Source organism: Ambystoma mexicanum, chromosome 5p (assembly GCF_040938575.1).
Source record: "Ambystoma mexicanum isolate Mex_15411 chromosome 5p, UKY_AmexF1_1, whole genome shotgun sequence".
Classification (NCBI taxonomy): Eukaryota; Metazoa; Chordata; class Amphibia; order Caudata; family Ambystomatidae; genus Ambystoma; species Ambystoma mexicanum.
This window is the reverse complement of record NC_090930.1, coordinates 403,259,547-403,277,754: the sequence shown is the minus strand read 5'-3', so window position 1 is coordinate 403,277,754 and position 18,208 is coordinate 403,259,547. Positions and strand designations below refer to the sequence as shown.

The following is an 18,208-nucleotide window of genomic DNA, read 5'->3' as shown; positions in this document are numbered from 1 at the left end:
TGTTGCTTTATACGGGGGCTCGCCCGCCCCATGCCCAACGCGTGCGGGGAAGTCTTGGGCTTCAGGTCCGTTGCGTGTGGGCCTTTCATGTTTTACGTGCGCCGTTTCCATGGCTGGTATCGGCGCCGGCAAGGAGCTTGTTCCAGCTCCAGAGCGCGCTGGCCTGTCGGAAGCTTTGCTCCAGGCCCGACGCGCGTTGGGGGGGACCCTCTCATGTTAGTGAGGGGGTTAGCCATTGTCAACCGACACTTCTGTCTGTAAGTCTTGTTACTGAACGATGCAATTGAATAAAACAATTTTGCAACTGGGCATATTTGTATACTTACTAATTTATAGATAGGTTGGGCGCAGTGGCGCGAGCCTGTAATCCCCAGCACTAGGAATGGGGTTTTTGGTTTATATTACTTCATTTTCTATTTGTTTTATTATGTTTTTAATTATTAATACGTTTAAGATTGAAGCGTACCGCCCAGCCCTGCCCAAGGTGCAAGCCTTTCAGAAGCTTTCCTTCAGGTTTCGCACACGGAGGACGGCGGGGTTTCTAAGGGCAACATTGTTCTTGGAAACAAGACCACACAGAACAACAGGAGTGCGAGTACCGTTTCCGTGCTTAGAAACCCAAATCGCTTGGGTTTTAAGCGCAATTTAAGAAAGATAATGATAAATGTATTTATGACATTATGGCATTTTTCTAAAAAATATTGGCACAGCTGTTCGCCTTGCAATAACGCACACCACAGCCTGCTCGGCTTCTGGCTTTGCCTGAATTACAATGCAGGATTACCCCTTGTGTGCTGCTGAGTGCCACACCCTGCTAGGGTGAGCAGCTTGGATGTGTGCTTGCGCAGTATGTTTTTTCCCATGTTTCCTCTGTTACAGAGAGATGTGTTTGAGGAACATTAACCCTTACCTGCTCGGTTTGTGGTTATATTAAGTGCAATCAATGAAACATTTTTTCATTCTAATAAAAGTGAGAGTTAGGATCCATACATTGGTACCGCAGTCAGTCTTCTTTGGACACTGTTTGGTCAATCCTTATTTCCTCACTAGTCTCAGCTTTAGAGGCCTAAAAGAGAGACCTCCCAACTAGGGTTGTTTCTTCTTTCCAGATCTTCCCCATTACGGTACATTAGTATATCCAATTAGGTTACAGGACAACTCAGTCCATCCCTCCTGAACCCCCATCCCCCGACACTCCCACCACTGCCCCTGGTAAGGGGACAGAGGAGAGAGTAATACCGTCAGTCCCGGTCTGTCCCGTCTTGGACCTGGTAGCTGTTTCCTGTACTTCCTATTTCTTTTATTGATAACCCAGTGGTCTGGGGTTTGCCTCTGGAGAGAAGCAAGATAAACTTAGATCTCCCATTTCCTCCACAAAAAAGGGGGGGTAACATCCTTCATCATATTTATTCTTTATAAAAGGTGGCCCTCTTTCAGGAATAGACCTCTTCATGGTATCCTTTTAGTCCCAAATAAAGGGGACAGGCCCCAGAAAGGGGGTAGATAAACCCTGGAGGGGTTGTCAAGGCAAATTCTAGAATGTGTTGGGTCAGGTTACCCAGGCTTTGGTATGGGCTTTGCCTGTTGATGTGCGGGTCCTGAGGGGCTGGACTCTTAAGATCAGTTTGCCTGCTCGGCATAGCTAAAAGCCTTCATGTCTACAGAATAACACAAGTCCTTAACCATGTGACTTCATCCCGATTTGTTATTAGACAGGTGGCTTTCATTAAGATCTTTGCCCCTAAGGAAAATAGAGCCCGATCCTTTGGCTGCTTTTTCCCCAGGACTCTACCCATCCTAGACAAGGCACATCAAGAGGTGCGCACAATTACTCTTCTGCTCGAGGGGCTTGAACACAATTTTTGGTTCATTTGGAGAGGTTGTGCCGACAGGGGTCCTGCTAGACCTAGGGTGTCTTCTGTAATGCCTCATGTGCTGGGCAGGTTTTTTCTTGGGGGGCGTTCACCTCAAACCCCCGGGGGGTTGCCGTAAGTTAACAAGGGTTCATTTTGAGTACTTGTTAGTTTATTTATATAGCGCTCCTGACCCAGAGGTATTTGGGCGCTTAAAGTACAGAATACGGTTACAGGTAAACAGCAGGTGCAAAATACAGATGTGTAAACAATACATACTACAATAAAGCAGGCTAATAAGCAGTAATTCAGTGTTCAGTACAAAATGTAAATGCTTAGCTGGGGTCATGAGTTAAGCAGGTTCTGGATTAGATTCTGTTGAGAAGCCAGGAGATGACGAGGCTTCTGAATGCTATGAATGATTGGGTAGATTTGATATTCAGAGGAAGTGTGTTCCATAATTGGGCGGCCAGAACTGGGAAACTGGTTCCACCTGCCCTTTTAAGACTGTAACAGGGTACTAGGGGGCAGGATGTGTTCGAGGATCTAGTGGTTCTAGCTGACAGTTTTTGGGTGAATTAGTCAGTAATGTAAGGTGGGGCTTGATGATTAAGCGCTTTGTGGGTGAGGCAGAGGGTTTTTAAGTCACTTCTTTCTTGGATGGAGAGCCATTTGCATTGTTTTCTAGTAGCTGATATGTGTTCTCTTTTGGGTATGTTTAATGCTGCTCTGAGCGCATTATTTTGCAGAATTTGCAACTTGTTGGTTATGGCTTTATTAGCGCCGAGGTACAGGCCGTTGCAGTAATCTAACTTGGATTGTATCAGTGCTCTGGCCAGTATGAGGCAGCTGTTAGGGGATAGTAGTGGCCTGCAGGCCCTAATCAGCTTGCCCGTGTAGGCGGTGGCTGATGCTGTCATGTTGACCTGTTTAGTAAAGTTGCAGTTGGCGTCAAGGTAAAACCCTAAGGTTTTAACGTGTTTGGCAACAGGAATATTGTTCCCATCTATGTGGATGCTGGAGTATTTGGGGTTGAGTTTGAGTAGGTTATTGGGTGAGCCGACCAGGAGCAGCTCTGTCTTATCATCATTCAGGCACAAGCCATTAGTGACCATCCATGCCTGAATGATGGAGTAGACTTAGTTGACCCGTGGACGTCAGTGTCGTAGGTACCGGATAGTGGTAGGAGTATCTGGGTGTCCTCTGCGTAATTAGTGTAGGTGACACACAGACGGTCCAGTTTGTCGAAAAGGGGCTTTGTAAAAATATTGTACAAAGTAGGTGATACACAAGAGCCTTGCAGGACTCCGCAAGCTATGGGGATGGGGTCTGTGGCTGCTGTGAGTGTGAAGACGCGCATAGTCCTGTTGTCGAGGAAGGACCGTATCCACATGACGGCAGAGTTGGAGAAATTAGCTGCCGAAGACAGGTGATCACATAGTATGTTATGGTCAACCAAGTCAAAGGCGGCCGATAGGTCCAATAAGAGTAGTACAGCTACTTTGTTTTTGTCTTTTAAGTCGTCAATCTGGCTTTTGAGGTCAACAAGTGCTGTTTCAGTTCCATGCGGTGGTCTAAAGCCAAATTGACGAGTTCCTAATAGTTTGTTGGTCTCTAGATTGTATTTGCAAGTAGGCTACTCTGTCTAAGATTTTTTGTAAAAAGGGGACTGTGTTGATTGGCCTATGGTTCGTGGGAATAGCTGGGTCGAGGGTTTGTTTTTTGAGTAGTGGGAGGACCCAAGAGTGTTTAAGGTTACTTGGGACTAGATTATTAGTGAATGAGGAGTTTATGAGTTTAGTAATAAAGGGGGCTAGGTCTCTGGCCGCATCTTTTATAATCTGCGCTGGACAGCTGTCGCCTTTGCAATTGGAAGGTTTAAGTTATGATTTTTTTGGACTTCAGGAATGGATACCTTGTTAAATTTGAAACCTGAATTGAGGTATGTGGTAGGAGGCAAAGTCGGATTCGATGTATTGGCTGAGGACAGTTGTTGCCGTTTGTTGGCTATTTTGGTCTGGAGGCCCGAGATTTTGTTGGCAAGTGCATTTTAGATGCTAGTGCACTAGGGTTTGTCGATTTCCGCTCGTGTCTAATAAGGGGCTTGGGGTTTTCTAACTCTCTAAGGATGGTGAAAAGTTCCTTAGTGTTGGTTCCTGCTTGATTAATTCGATTGTTGTACGTGTCTTTTTTGGTTCGGATGATCTCACTTTTGTATAAGGCAGTGATATTAATGAGGTTAGTTTTGTTTTCTGGGGAGGGAAGTAGTTTCCAGAGTGTCTCAAGTTTTCTTTTTTCTGTGCAAAGCAGTTTGAGCTCAGGGGTGAACCAGGAGTTCAGGTGTGCTCTAGGTTTTGCTTTACAAAATTTGAGTGGGGCAGGGGCTTCTATAGCTTTAGTCATAACGCCGTTGTAGGTGTCAACCAGTAGGTTGAGATCAGCTGTGCCTGGTAGAGCATTGAGGGTGGGGATGACCAGTGGTACTATGGTCTCAGCTGTGATATTTTGTTTGTTTCTGGTGAGACAGGGTAATGCCTCTGGAGACTTTCGTGTGATAGGGATATTGGCATTGAGTTCAAAAGGATAATATGTGATGGCCAGACCATACAAGAGGTGTAAGGTCCTTGAGGGTGATGTTACAGTTAATGGCTGCTATCCAGTCAAGTATCCTACCCTTCACATGGGTGGGTAGAGTGCTAACTTGAGTGAAGCCTAGTCCGGATAGTGCAGTGGCTAAGGAGGTGGCAGGTATGTCATTGGGGTCATTATAGCCAAGGTTGAAGTCCGCTAATATGATGTTTTGCATTGTTAGTTTGGAATTATTGGTGGCTAATGATGAGATATCCTCCTCAAAGGCTCCGGGAGGACCTAGGGGCCTGTATATGAGGTGGATTTTGATGGTACTTTTAGGAGAGGTTTGGAACTTGGCTGAGAGCAGTTCATAGTAGCTGGCACTGAAAGTATATTTCACCCATTGGCAATCTACTTAGAGAGCGTTGTAACCATTGGTGCTGAAGACTGAGACATACCTAAAGGATACCTTGCACTTCCTAAGACTATTGAAAGACATACACAACGATGAACCTTTACTTATATTATTCACGTTAGACGTAAATAGTCTTTATACATCTATCCCCCATGCAGAAGGTATCGCAGCATTGGAATGGTTCCTGTTACAACACAAAGACATTTCAATACACAAAGAGTTTGCCATTGAACTAATCAACATTATCCTGTACAACAACTACTTTCGTTTCAACAATAAATTCTACTTACAGATCTCTGGAACATCCATGGGCTCTTCAGTGGCACCTGCGTATGCAAATATTTTTATGTATCATTTTGAAAAGACACACATTCTGGACAAGGAACCATGGAGAAAGAGCTTAATTTTTTGGAAACGATTCATCGATGATATTTTTGGTATCTGGCATGGTTCACAAGAGGAATTACAACAATTTTTCAGCTATCTGAATGGATGTCATGAAAAAAATACAATTCACACTAGAGATTGGCAATCCTCAGAATCATTTCCTAGACGTCAACATCTCAAGAGTAGACAGTACGTTTATTACAGAGATTTACAGAAAACCTACAGATGCGAACAGTACCTTGCATTATGCACGTTTTCATCCTGTTCATCTTAAACAGAATTTACCCCATAGCCAATGCCTGAGAGCTAAAAGGAATACATCTGACGCAACCCAGTTGGTACACGAATTTGAGAATATGAGAGCGAGATTTAAGAAAAGAGGTTTTCCTGAACATACAATGAATACAGCGATTGAGCGTACAAGAGCATTGGAAAGAGAAGACCTGTTGAAAGATAAAACCAAAAGGGAAAATACAAGATTAATCCATACTCTCAAATTTTCAAGTCAAAGTTTTCAAATTCAAAAAATCATCCAGAAAAATTGTGACATCATTAAATCTGATGCAAACCTCAACAAACTATTTCCTGAACCACCTATGTTAGCCTACAAAGGGGACAGAAACTTCCCTCATCAAGGCAGAAAAACTGAAAAGCCAACATCAAACATTTCTGACGAAACAAAAACACGGAACATTTGCTTGTTTGAACTGCCAACATTGTGCCAATATTCTGAAAAGCGACCACATCTGACACCCAAATAGTGGCAAGAAAATTCAACTCAAGAATTATGCATTATGCACCTGATTTATGCCTTGAAATGCCCCTGCAGCAAATATTATGTTGGTAAGACCTCAAGGAAAATCAAAGAAAGACTGACAGAACATAAATCCAACATAAGAACAAGCAACCAGAAATCCCCAGTCTTCAGACACTTCAATGAAAATAGGCACATCTCCCAATTGAGATGGGTTGTCTTAGAAATCATTAAACAGTTACCAAGAAGTGGTGACCTCGCACAGAAATAACTATTTTGGATCCACAAACTCAATGACTCAATGAAGACTTCCATACGGGTCCTTTTCTGTAAAACTAGCTATTTCACTGTACTTTAAGTTAGTGTAGGGAACTAGGTTTATGATAACTAGGATACAATCAAATAGCTCAACAGTGAGCAAACTTCAATATGAGTGTGTGATATCATTACTGTAGTGAGTATGTCATGCTCTATTGTTAATTCATATTCAGCCAAAGTTGGGTTATTCTTTCAATTTCTGGTCCATAATGTTTTTTGATGTGAATAAGACTGAACTCTTTATGAGAAAGACTTATTAATCAGACTATCAATGCATCTTCATGTAAATAACCACCTTTTTTCAACTCTTTGAACTCTTTAGATCCTAGGTATTATTCTTGACCCTTCTTTTGACACTTGACAATTCATGCTTGCATATATACCACCATCATGAATAGCGTATATAGAGCAAACTATGCTAGACAGATACATTGTACTTATTGTGACTTTTGCCTTCTTGACTTCTGTTTGAACTGACCTAAGATCCCACTATTTTTTAATCACTATACGATCCGCTATAATATTTCCTTACATCTTTATTTTGCCCCTTACATATTATTCATAAATCCTTTTATGCATCAGCAGTTCACGTCCATGCTAAACGTTAAGTTGTCATGAGGCTTTACGTCAATACTTTCCCTAAACCTCGCTTTATCCTTTACTTTTTGGCTACCTTTTCCCTATTTTAAGGGACATGTCTTTATTTTTTAGGATCCCTACTGAATCCTACCATAACCCCGAGCCAGTGAACAACATATTATCGGCACAGGATGATTCCCATCGTGGATTACTGCCATTTCTGCAATTATCTCCATTTCTTGGATGATTTCGTTTTTTTTTTAAACTGTTGGTAAGTCACCAACCTGATTACCTATTTTCCTTAAAAACGTTTAACATAAAAAAAAGTTTACACTCTTGCTTTTAATACTTATAGGACCCCATTTTATTTTTTATTCATTACTAGGCCACTCTGAAACTACAGCCTAGGTCTAATCTCGTGAAGAAGACATATTCACTGCTTCCATCCCTTTGTTTGGAACATAGCACAAAAGGACTCGTAGTTACTAGAAGTGAGACTATAGGTAATTGTTTCATTCATTTACCAGGTATACTTTGTCTTTGCCTGCATGATTGCATGGTATATATTTATATATGTTTTTTACAGACAGTTTCAAATACAAAATACACGTGTTATAAATCAGTATTAGATGTGGTTCTGGAGGATTGACTTAAAATGTTGGATACACGTCAAGAATTATGTTAATTTTGAAGAATATATGTCAAGAATTTTGTTAGTTTTGATGATACTGCTAATAGCATCAAACTGTACTAATATGTACTATTTAAATATAATTTTTTCCAGATACTGTTGTGAAAAAATGTTCATTTGCCCCTGAAGAAGTGATTGTTTCACGAAACGTGTCGGGCCATAAATAAATCAACCCAGTTTAAGAAATTCAACTGTGTCAGTGTGTCTGATATATGTTATTAAGTATTTACCTATAGATGTTAAATTGAACACAGCTGTTTCATAGATATATATATATTAAAACAAACAAGTCAACTTAATATATTTAATTAGAGCCACCTACAGAGTGCAGAGGACGGGAGTTCCCACATTTTGGAACTTTTTTCTTGTTGTGCAGGAGTTCACATGAAATCATAGAAGGGGATGTGGCCAGTCTTATGTCTTCCTCTGTCAGTTTTCCCTTGCCTCCTTCCCCAGTGTCCGCTAAGGCAAGCAGAATTTGATAGTGTGGGGGTCAGTAGGGTTTCGCCCAATAATTAACTTGCAAGTGCTAACATCTATTTGTGGCATCTTAAAAACTGAAGGGTTTATTAGTATACTCACCAGCGGATAGTAAGATCAAGTTAGACCTCAAGGAGGCTGTAATAGGTCAGGTGGGAAATGACCACTCTTGAGACAGATTAAGTTGAACTAGGTTAACTTTTATTAGATTATAAACTTTAGTGACTCTTCGGCTTTCTTGAGGAAGTATATGCTGATCTCTCTCCTTTCCTCTGGCAGTTTCTAATGAGAAGGGATATCTTTAGCTCTCCCGGTTTTTCAATCCCTAATGTGCCCTGGCACCTTCTCATAAAGTTAGCACAGACTCAGTTCCTCTTCAGGCGCAGTGTGATATCTTCTTATAGCTATTTGGGTTACAACTGGTACCAAACTCAGGGAAATCACCTCTCTATTGCTCCTCAGGTGCGCTTTCTTATATGTCCTTTAGGTAACTGCCCTTATTCTCTACTCATTTCTTGATCTCAGTCCATTAGTGTTCATAGAGGGAACATTGCCACCTGCACTCTCTTCTGCGCTTGCCACGCTCACATCAACTCTTTCTCCCTCTTCCTTCTCACCTCTTGCTCCGGTCCACCACTGTACTCTACTCCCTTCGATCCTTCTTGGCTGTAGCGTTGAAAGCTCAGCTGTCGCAGGCTGGCCCCACCCACCTCTCATTATACCGGGCCGCGCTGCGTCAGCTGTAGTCCGCGCCCCTGGCAGGCTCACCCCGGCCCCTCCCTCTCTGCGGTGGGGGCGAGAGAGGAGCACGTCCTCCATCAGCTGTTGGCAGCCGGCCCCGCCTTCCTTTTCCTTCAACGGGCTGCTCCGTGCCAGCTGGAGACAGCGGCCCTGCCAGGCCCACCTCAGGCTCCTCCCTCTCAACGGTGGGGGCCTGAGAGAGGAACCTTCTTCGAGCAGTAACTTGCAGCTGGGATCAGCTGTTGCTTCTCCCGCTTGCTGGCGACGCGGCAGTGTATGATTCTCGCTCCCTTTCCTCTTTAAAATCAGCCTGTCTCAATGTGAACGAACAGTACCTGAACCTTCGCTGTTTGGATTATTTTCAACTTAACGAACGTAGCTCAACAGGAGCGTGATGTACAGCCTTTTCTTATTAATAGGCCCGCTCTAACTCAGCCTTGTCTTCCGGGAGGCTCCCTTCCTCCTCTTCCAACGGCTATTCATCACACACAGAAGAAAAAGCTAGTATTAAAAGAAAGTACCTCTTAAGGCTTCTCCCTCTCCCCATTGGCCACAAGACATGTCCTTCACACAGAGACACTCCACTCCTGACACATGCTGACCTCATAATTCCATTCAGTCATCACAGCTTGCTGAACCATTGTCTAATTGACTCTGTATAGGGCTCTGGTCTAGCTCTTCTATTCCCACTTTGTCACAGAGGTGTGCCAGGGGGTTCCTGTTTACGTCCTCATCAGGAGTTTTTTTCCTCTTCGGTTCCACTGATGGGTTCGCACTTAACAATGTCCCTCCCTTTCGGTTTGGCCTTTCCCATTAGCCCCCCTGGTGCTTCTACAAGTTAATGAAGCCGATGGTAACTCACGTCAGTTCCAAGGGGTTTCGGTATTTTTCTTTGACAACAGTTAGCGGTGTCCCTTCTACAATCATGGGGTTATTTTCTGTTTTAAATACAACAGATTAAAGCTCTGCATCTTTATCCTACCGAATGGCAAACCCTCCTTCGTAGAGAAGTAATCCATCTTTTCCTCTTGAAAGGGAAGTTTTTTTCCCTCAGTTAGCTAGCCTGGATGGGCAGATGGTCAGTTCCATCCGAGTCATAGTCCCAAACATGTTCACAAGAATCGGTCTTTTTCACAGTTAGGTCCTTCAGTGACTCAGGCTCATGAAGGTCTAGAATGGCACGCTCTTTTTCTGTTTGCTCTCTGGGTGTCTTTCCGGGGTCAGATACCAGCAGATTGGGCTGGGGTGCCAAGATTGAGGTTTTTTCACAGGCAGAGGTGGTCCACTTTAGTGAAGAAACTGCATATCAGCCTTTTAGAGTTGTTAGCGAACTCTCTTTCAGTCAAGAGCCTTTCTCTAGGATCAATGCCAGACATCTCCAGGACAGGAGCAATATAATGTTAGAGGATTCTCTTTCCCAAGATATTGTACTTTGGGTTCCGATTAGGTTTTCTCTTTCCATTGTTTCTTATTTGCTATTGCTAGGTTCCCCGGCTCTGCAGTTAGAATGTGGATCCCAGTGCACTATCTTGAGACTGTTTCCTCCAGGGTTGGTTGGTTCCTTTTGGGTAGGTTTTCCTCCTTTGCCATGATAGAAAGGTTTTCTGGTTCAACTGCGCATGCAGTCGACAAAGCTAGTGCGGGCCTTCGCAGGGGTGGTTCCCAGCCCTATAGGAATTTACGGTGGATATTACTGGTATCGTCCCTCTCCTCCCGTGGCCTATCCCTGTACCGACAGTTTTCTCTTATGAGCGGGTCCTTCAGGGACCCCTCTCTCATTTACTTGAGATTTTTAATCTCTTGCTGGTGCTTCCCAGAGGCTTTCACAGGACTCTATCTGTGTCATCAAGGACTTTGGGTCAGCCTTCAATAAGCAAGGGTACCTTTCAGCTTGCAACCGCTTGGTTACTAGGTGTATGGCTCAAAAAATGTTCTGTTCCGTCTCTCCCTTACAGTAGGATAGATAGGTAGCTTCCGATGGAGTTGGTTTTTAAAGGAGTAACATTACAGGTAGATGAATGCATTTATGCATTTAACTGCCACTATCTCAACGAGACATGGTGTCTTTAAGGGTGACAACAGTGGATAGACAGTACTTAGTGCGCAGGGCCTTCAGGTCCGTTGGCATTGGGGTTCCACCTAAGCTAGGTTTTTTCTTCTTGGGGACGTTTACATCGTATTGGACTAGTGTGTTTTGTTTTTCTAAATGAAGAGTTGTCGGTGTTACAACTGTTCTTCCAAGTTATCCATGTGGCATTCTCTTTACTGTTAAGATGTTTTCTGATATCAAACCATTATATATGGACAGTTTAATGTTTTCTCCCCGGGGGTGGGTCACTTCCTTTGTTGCCAGCAAGGGTAAGCGTATGGTTTCCTCCATCTATTATCCATGTTTTTCCAGAGCATTTTAATGTATAAGTTATTAAGTGTTTTAAAAATGTTTAAGTGGATTACAGATGCTCTTAGCCTCCTAATACCTTTCAGCTGCTATTCCTGTAGGAACACTATTGTGGGGTCCCTTCCCCCTTTGACCAAATAGATTAAGTAAGGTTTACGGTTAGAGGGAGTTAATTACTCCTTTGGTTCTTCAGTAAAAGGTGCTAAGGTGTTTAGGAAGTTCTCCTGGGGGGAAAGAATAGGCAACGCAGCTGATTGTTCAAGGGAATAATCATTGGAATAATTGTATTCTATCACAAGTGTATTGATCATGTTGGGGTTAATGTGATGCAAGGGCTTCAAACGTGCATAATAGGAAGCCTCCTGGCATGCCATAGAATGGCTAATCCCCCTCACTAACGTGAGAGGGGGTTTAGATTCTATTAAAGACAGGAGACGAGTATTATCCCACCCTCTTGTTTTTTATTACACCCACCCTATTTGGTTTCTTTTTTTTATGCTTTCGGGTGAGAGATCCAATCCAGAAGAGTTTGTCGTAGTGTCCAGCTGGGGAGAGGTTGAGATCCCTCCAGTTTCTCTGGATCCTTTTTCTCTGCGTTTAGCAGTTGGATCGTTGCAGTGGATGTCTGGTGCAAGACAGCTGCAGAAAAAGGAGTTGGGAATAAAGTAAAGGACATATATAGAGGAGGGTCCCTGCCCATTGGTCACCTGCAGGGCATGACCTTTCCTCCATCTCGGATTGGGTGGAACTTCCCTTACATTGACTGAACCGTATTTAGTTCTGTTATTTAATCCTTTTGTTTGTAAAAGTTGTTTCTTTGCTGTTGTGGTTTCAGAAGTAAAGACTGTAATGCATAATACTCGCCTCCTATCTTTAATAGGATCTAAACCCCCTCTCACGTTATGTCATTATGATGGCTGACCTGTGCTGTTCTAGAGTTTCCCCATGGATTCTAGAGCAGCACAGGAGAGCCGTTAGAAGAGTAAAGCTTAGTGAAGCACTGCCATTCCCACGCTCCTGAAGGGGGTCTGACAAACTCCTTTTACCTGCAAACCTTAATTGGCTCCATCCGCCATCATTCATAACAAATTGGCAACAAAATGAGTTCAGGTGAGGTGGGTTGGGGAAGCTGAGCAGCAGCAGAGAAACATAGTGGCTGGGTTCCAGTTACTCTTGACTATATACATGGACAGAGACCACCCACCAACTCAGGCCCTCAACTAACAATCAACAACCAAACATTCTCCTGAGCTGTCAATCAATCCAAGCACCAACATTCTCCGAGCATACATGGATGACCAGCAGGAGAAGACAACATTAAAACATCACATCTCCCCCTCTACAAACACACAACCACCCAGTTCAAACGTACTATCCTTCACCAACACAAAATGAACACAACACACCCAACTGGTGCTGGGGTGGGGAACCAACAGGTTGTCCAACAAATAGACTATGATGCACCCTTTTTAGTGGGTGCAGACCCTGAGCAAATCACACCAGACCGCCCATGTCAACACAACACACATTCCATCAGGTGGTGTTGCACAACACCAGTGCAACAAGCAAGTTAGGCACATAGCCCGCCACTCTCCACCATCACTCAACCAAAACCCTTCCCACTCTTCCACCATACCATTTCCCATCCATCTGAACCCAGTCAGCACGCAACCCACACAAAAGGCATCCATACCAAAACACTCCTCTACCACAATACAAAAACACACATTCCAACAGATGGTGATGCACAATACCAGAGAAACAAGCAAGTGAGACACGTAGCCCGTCACTCTCCACCCTCGCACACTACATTCTTAGCAACACTCCTCTACCAACCATACGATATAACAGTGCATTAACAAATAAAATTCTCTGAGGTACACCTGGTAGCACCAACAAGTGTAAATATTCACCATTGACATCTGCTCAGTAAAACACAGCTTTAGTCTCAGCGTGTCATTGCAAGCATGCGCCACAACAGTGTTGTGGAAATAACCTGGAGTATATAGACTTGACCTGTTTGTTTTCCATACTCCAATAAAAAATATTTCTAAAAAAGAATGGATATGTTGAAACGTCTACCTCCATGAACGCCACTCAACGGTACGGGTATCATATATACGACTCTAGTTGTCCTCTTTTTGCAGAGTGAAAACAAGGTTATCTAATTTCCAGTCAAGACCACCACTTGCTAAACCCAGCAATAAGGAGCTGGCAACACACCGGTGTCCTGTCCCTTATACAGCGCCTAACCGACCAGTTCTGATCAGTTCGGTTACGCAGTCCGCTTGCACACACTCTGACCCTGCAGTATTCGTGCAGTTTATCAGACTGATGTCCTTCACCGGCCTACAGCACCAGCAGCCACAACGTATACACACCTGAGTACCTGCACCTACTGACCTGCTGCCATCTTAATTAACGAACGCGTGGGCGGACCCACCCTGCTGCCATCAGGACCCAGCCTACGCCCCTTTCTCTCATAGACAGAGAGCAGCTGAGGCACGCAACGCTGGCCAATCGGCGAAGCCATACAAGCGGAACCAAAAAGCTTGAACGCTGCTCAGTGTTCAGAAATATCAGTAGGGTCTGTAGACCTGCAGTCATTTTATCTCTATGAAATAAATTATACAAGAACATAACGGAACCGAAAATAACATAACTCTCCACACTGCCTCGCGTGTGCTACACACGCACATCACTCATTGCAAAGGTCGATGAAAGTACATCATTATGTTCTTATTTAAAATTAATAAAAATTATTAAACTTTTTTTTTTACAAGTACTTCAGCTATACGATCTTCAGAAAGTACTTCGTTCTAAGATGGCTGCCGCGTTTACGGTTGGCTGCCAGCCCTCGTCAAGGAAGCCCAATTGAACATTTTTGAAAAGCACAACAAATAACTAAAAGCTGAAGGTATAGTTCAGAGGCTGCCACTTCGGTGTTGAAATTTGAAATAAGGTAGACATTTCAGCCAGGACACACAAAATAAATGTGATTGAACGTGCCTTCCAGCTGTATTGTTCTCTAGTGATTCGTTCGGATGTTTTGTTACCCCGAAAAGTACGCTTTATCGGCGGAAATATCTTTTACTTTAATTATGGGTTTCAACAATATCGAATGTTGAGTTCAATTCCTTTTTCGAAAAATGTCCACCATGCCGTCCATAACGTCAATGAGCGTCTTCCTCATCTTTATTCGTGACGTGAAGACTACTATTGTGCACAGACAATATAAACCAAAACAAGCAACGAGGTTGGAGATATGGCCCTTATAATCTCAAGCACGCGGTTGCTTTTTCCACTGCCAAGTTAAATGAATAGAAAAACATGCTTTGCTACTTTTGTTACCTTTTTTACGGTTCCTGGGACAAGACGATTGATAAGTTTGCAGAGTACTACCCCGTTCTTAAGTGCTGACTTGAGAAACGCTTCTGGGTCGCACACAGTCTTTTTGGGGGAGATCAAGACGCCTAAGGATATGAGCCATGTCATGGCTTGCTCCTCCGGGTTCATGGCTGCTGCTTAGCTTCCGAAACAGAAGCAGGGGTTGGTGATACTGTCGCAAGCCGTAACCCACATCCGTGCTTCAATCTGTTTATTTCTTCATTTCTATTTTTTTTTTCACTGTGAACTGTGTTCGTTGGCCGTTAGATCAGAAACACAAGGAACCAAACTTTTCTATTAACATGTCGCCCTTTACAAAACGTCCCATACATTATTTGGGATAGTTTATAGGAACATTGCAGTGGTAATATTTTGGCGTTTCAACGCGAGCAGCTTAACATTTTAAGAATTGTATAGGGTGATCACCTTTAGAAAATGGTTTCGCAGAACACTTAATTCAGCTGCAGTTTGTGTCACTGATGTTCCATCATTTGCTCCCTTCAACCCTATCTGATTTTATAACAACATTAGTGGCAAAAGTGTTTTATTGTTTTTTTTATTTTTATAAAACTTTTAACAATTTTCCACATATAGCAGCATTTCCATGTCAACAATTTCCCACATATTGTTTAGTATGAATTCCATCATCCTACTCATAGTCTAAAAATGATCCATAATTTCCCATATATCGGCTACGGTACAAGAAATATGAAATTTCGAGCCCTCCAGTTTGTTCCTATTTGAAATATTTCGTACAAGTTTACAATTTAAAAGAACATCAACCTTAATTCCATCTTCATTTCATTTAAAATATTTTGGTCAGAATCCTAACCACCCCAAACACAAGCGACTGATTTTCCCCCAATCGCAGCATAATCCACCATTCCTCCAGGGTCAGAGTATTTACCTCGTTTACAAATGTCCCCATATACAGCGTTCTATGGTGAGTCAAACCTGTGCAGTAGACAATTAAATGCTTCAAGGATTCCACCACATCCATTTGAGCACAATATCTACACGATAGTTAGATTTGTCTTCGTGCTCCAAGGCCTTCCTTGATTTCAAATAGGTACATGCACATTTGCGTGAATTGTTCCCTGAACTTTTTACATGGAAACTTAACTAGGTATTTTGGTGAGATTTTACATTTCTAGTTTTTCCATTATAGTCCCTCATCAGTTTACATGTATTCCTCAGCTCCTGGGTAGCAACCCAGTCAGCTTCATACACTTTGTGCTTCACTCTTTCTGGATTTGTAACAAAGTCTTCTGTTGTTACATTTAAATCTGCCAGACATTCCATGCATTTCTTTTTCCAGAAATCGAGGGTCCACTCCAGTCCTCTGCCGGGAATAGTTCCCAAGATTTTTATGGGCGGGACAGAGTCAGGGTTTAAGCATTTCCGAAACAGGGTTAGAGTTTTCCAGAGGCTCACTACATACATAAGTTCCAGAGGCTCACTACATACATAAATTCCCAATTAAAATCGTATCACCGCATTGGGAAGACCCTTTGGCAACCTCAGAACTTTCTTCGAAAATGCTCCCTCCAGGATGTCCCAAGACTGTCATCGGAGGTTTAGTCCTGCTTCAGCACCATATGTCAGGATTGGTATGACCTTCATGTTGTATAAGGACACAATTGGGATCATCGAAAATCTTCCATATCTGTTATGGAGTACTTGGCCATGGGCAGGCAGATTATTGGCTTTTATTCTCAAATTCACTGCCCACAGTGTTTCCACCATGCTCTGGTTTATACATTCTCCCATATATAAATAATATTCTTGATTCTTTCTAGGTGTTCTTTCCCTATGTGCCATTTCAATTTCTGGGTCCCTCTACATGCGTTTATCATCATTACCTTTGATTTTTTTACATTAATGTGCAGGTCGTTAATCCTAATATAGGACTCCAGTGATGGTAATCTTCTTTGGAGACCTATAGGCGTTTTATCTATCAGGATCAAATCATCAGCGTACAGGACCCATGGTATTGGGATGCCATTGATTTTTGGGGGAAGGGCCCTGATTTGGGTTTGGTGCACATCCAAATCTGAGATGTATACATTGAACAGAATGGGTGACAGTGCAGAACCCTGCTTAAAACCAAGATGGGTAATTATTTCGCAGTCAGCCCCCCCTTCGTGTTCATACGTACTTGCATAGATGTTTCCGGAGTACAACTCCCCAATCGCTTGTAATAACTGCTTGGGACACCCAAAAACCTTATATTTTCTCCACCAATCTCTCCATGTTGATCCCATGGAACGCCTGCTCAAGATCCACCAAGGCCACATAGATTTAGTTTTTTCTATTATGTGTCTGAATTTTCAGGATATTCATCAGGAAGAGGTTGGCAGATGTTCCAACCCCCCTTAACGAATCCCGTTTGTCTGGAATCCAAGATTTCCACCTCGTTTGCCCAGCTCGTTAGATGGCCAGAATTAGAGAGGCAAAGAGTTTCCCCAAGTTGTCAGCAAGGGCGATAATTCTTTGGATTCAATCTATCGCCCTTCTTGAAGATGGACAGGATAACAGCCTTTTTCCATGATAGTGGAACTTTCCTTGTTCTCGTTATTTGTTGGAATAACTGGGCAAAATCTGCCCATTGTTCAGGGTTTTGTCTAAGGATGCTATTCGTCACTCCATCCGGGGCTGGCACTCTAGAGGTACTCAGCTTCAGGAGGAGATCTAAAAGGTCATTTTTCTCAGATTTCCAGGGCCATGGCTCATCCTCCTCACCAGCACTCTCCTTTTCATAGTGGGGCATTGGAGCGAATAGTTTAGAAAAGTGATCTACCCAACTTTCTTCTGACACTGCTGATAACTGTTGCACTTCCTGCGGTGACCCTAGGGAGTTAATTAATTCCCAAGTCAGACAGAAGTTTTTTTTTGCTTAGGGTTTTCAACATGAGTTCGGCTTCGAACTGTGCGCTTTTCTGTGTAAACGCCAATCTCCAGTTTTTATAATGTTGAGATGGTTGCCTTAGTTTTAGCTGTCTTAGCAGACCCTGGAGTCTCTTTAGTTCTCTTATGTCATGTCTGTACTGTTTTCTAGTTCTACCATATCTTTGTTGTAGAAACGTCCAAAAAGACTGTATCCATTTGTACGAATGGTACAAAAGACTGAAAAAGGCCTACACCATTTGTACAAATGGGAAAATACCAAACATGAGGAGTAGGGGTTGCAGGGGTGTCCCACGCATAGGGGACACCCCTATGTAAAAAAAATAAATGGAAAGGACCCTACAGCGCCAGTTCCCAGGCACTTAAGTGAAGGAACCAGTGTCGCAGGGAGCCGGCAGGACATAACTAGGTGTGCCGCCAAATGCAAAAGGTAAAAAAGTAAAGGGTGGGGGTATGTTTGGAAAGGCATTTGCTTTGGGTTGTTTGACAGTCTTTTTGGCCGCAAACATTTCCGTTACGGGCAAGCAACCCAAGTCCCTTTGTTGTAACTATGTTTACAAGCATATTCTTGCTTTTTACAACCTCCTTGTTTTACCACGAATGAAGCTAGAGAAGGGATGTAATCCTATGTTTTCAACTTCCCAAAGCTGGTCTCTACACCACTGCCTGGTAAGATCTAAAACTTCTTGCAATGTCCATGACCACTCTGTTTCTACTCTGTGAGATT

The 18,208-nt window shown here is 43.0% G+C and overlaps 1 protein-coding gene across 2 annotated transcripts in view; it reads right to left on the bottom strand.

Moving 5' to 3' along the window:
* ARHGEF6 (Rac/Cdc42 guanine nucleotide exchange factor 6) overlaps positions 1–14,729 on the bottom strand; it is a 3,277,165-nt gene extending 3,262,436 nt beyond the window's left edge. For both annotated transcript variants that reach the window (XM_069612789.1, XM_069612790.1), the window contains exon 1: positions 14,539–14,729. In XM_069612789.1, the coding sequence (XP_069468890.1) occupies positions 14,539–14,703 (165 nt within the window). In that variant the 5' untranslated portion in view covers positions 14,704–14,729. The remainder of the gene's footprint in view (positions 1–14,538) is intronic.
* Positions 14,730–18,208: the final 3,479 nt, after the last annotated feature.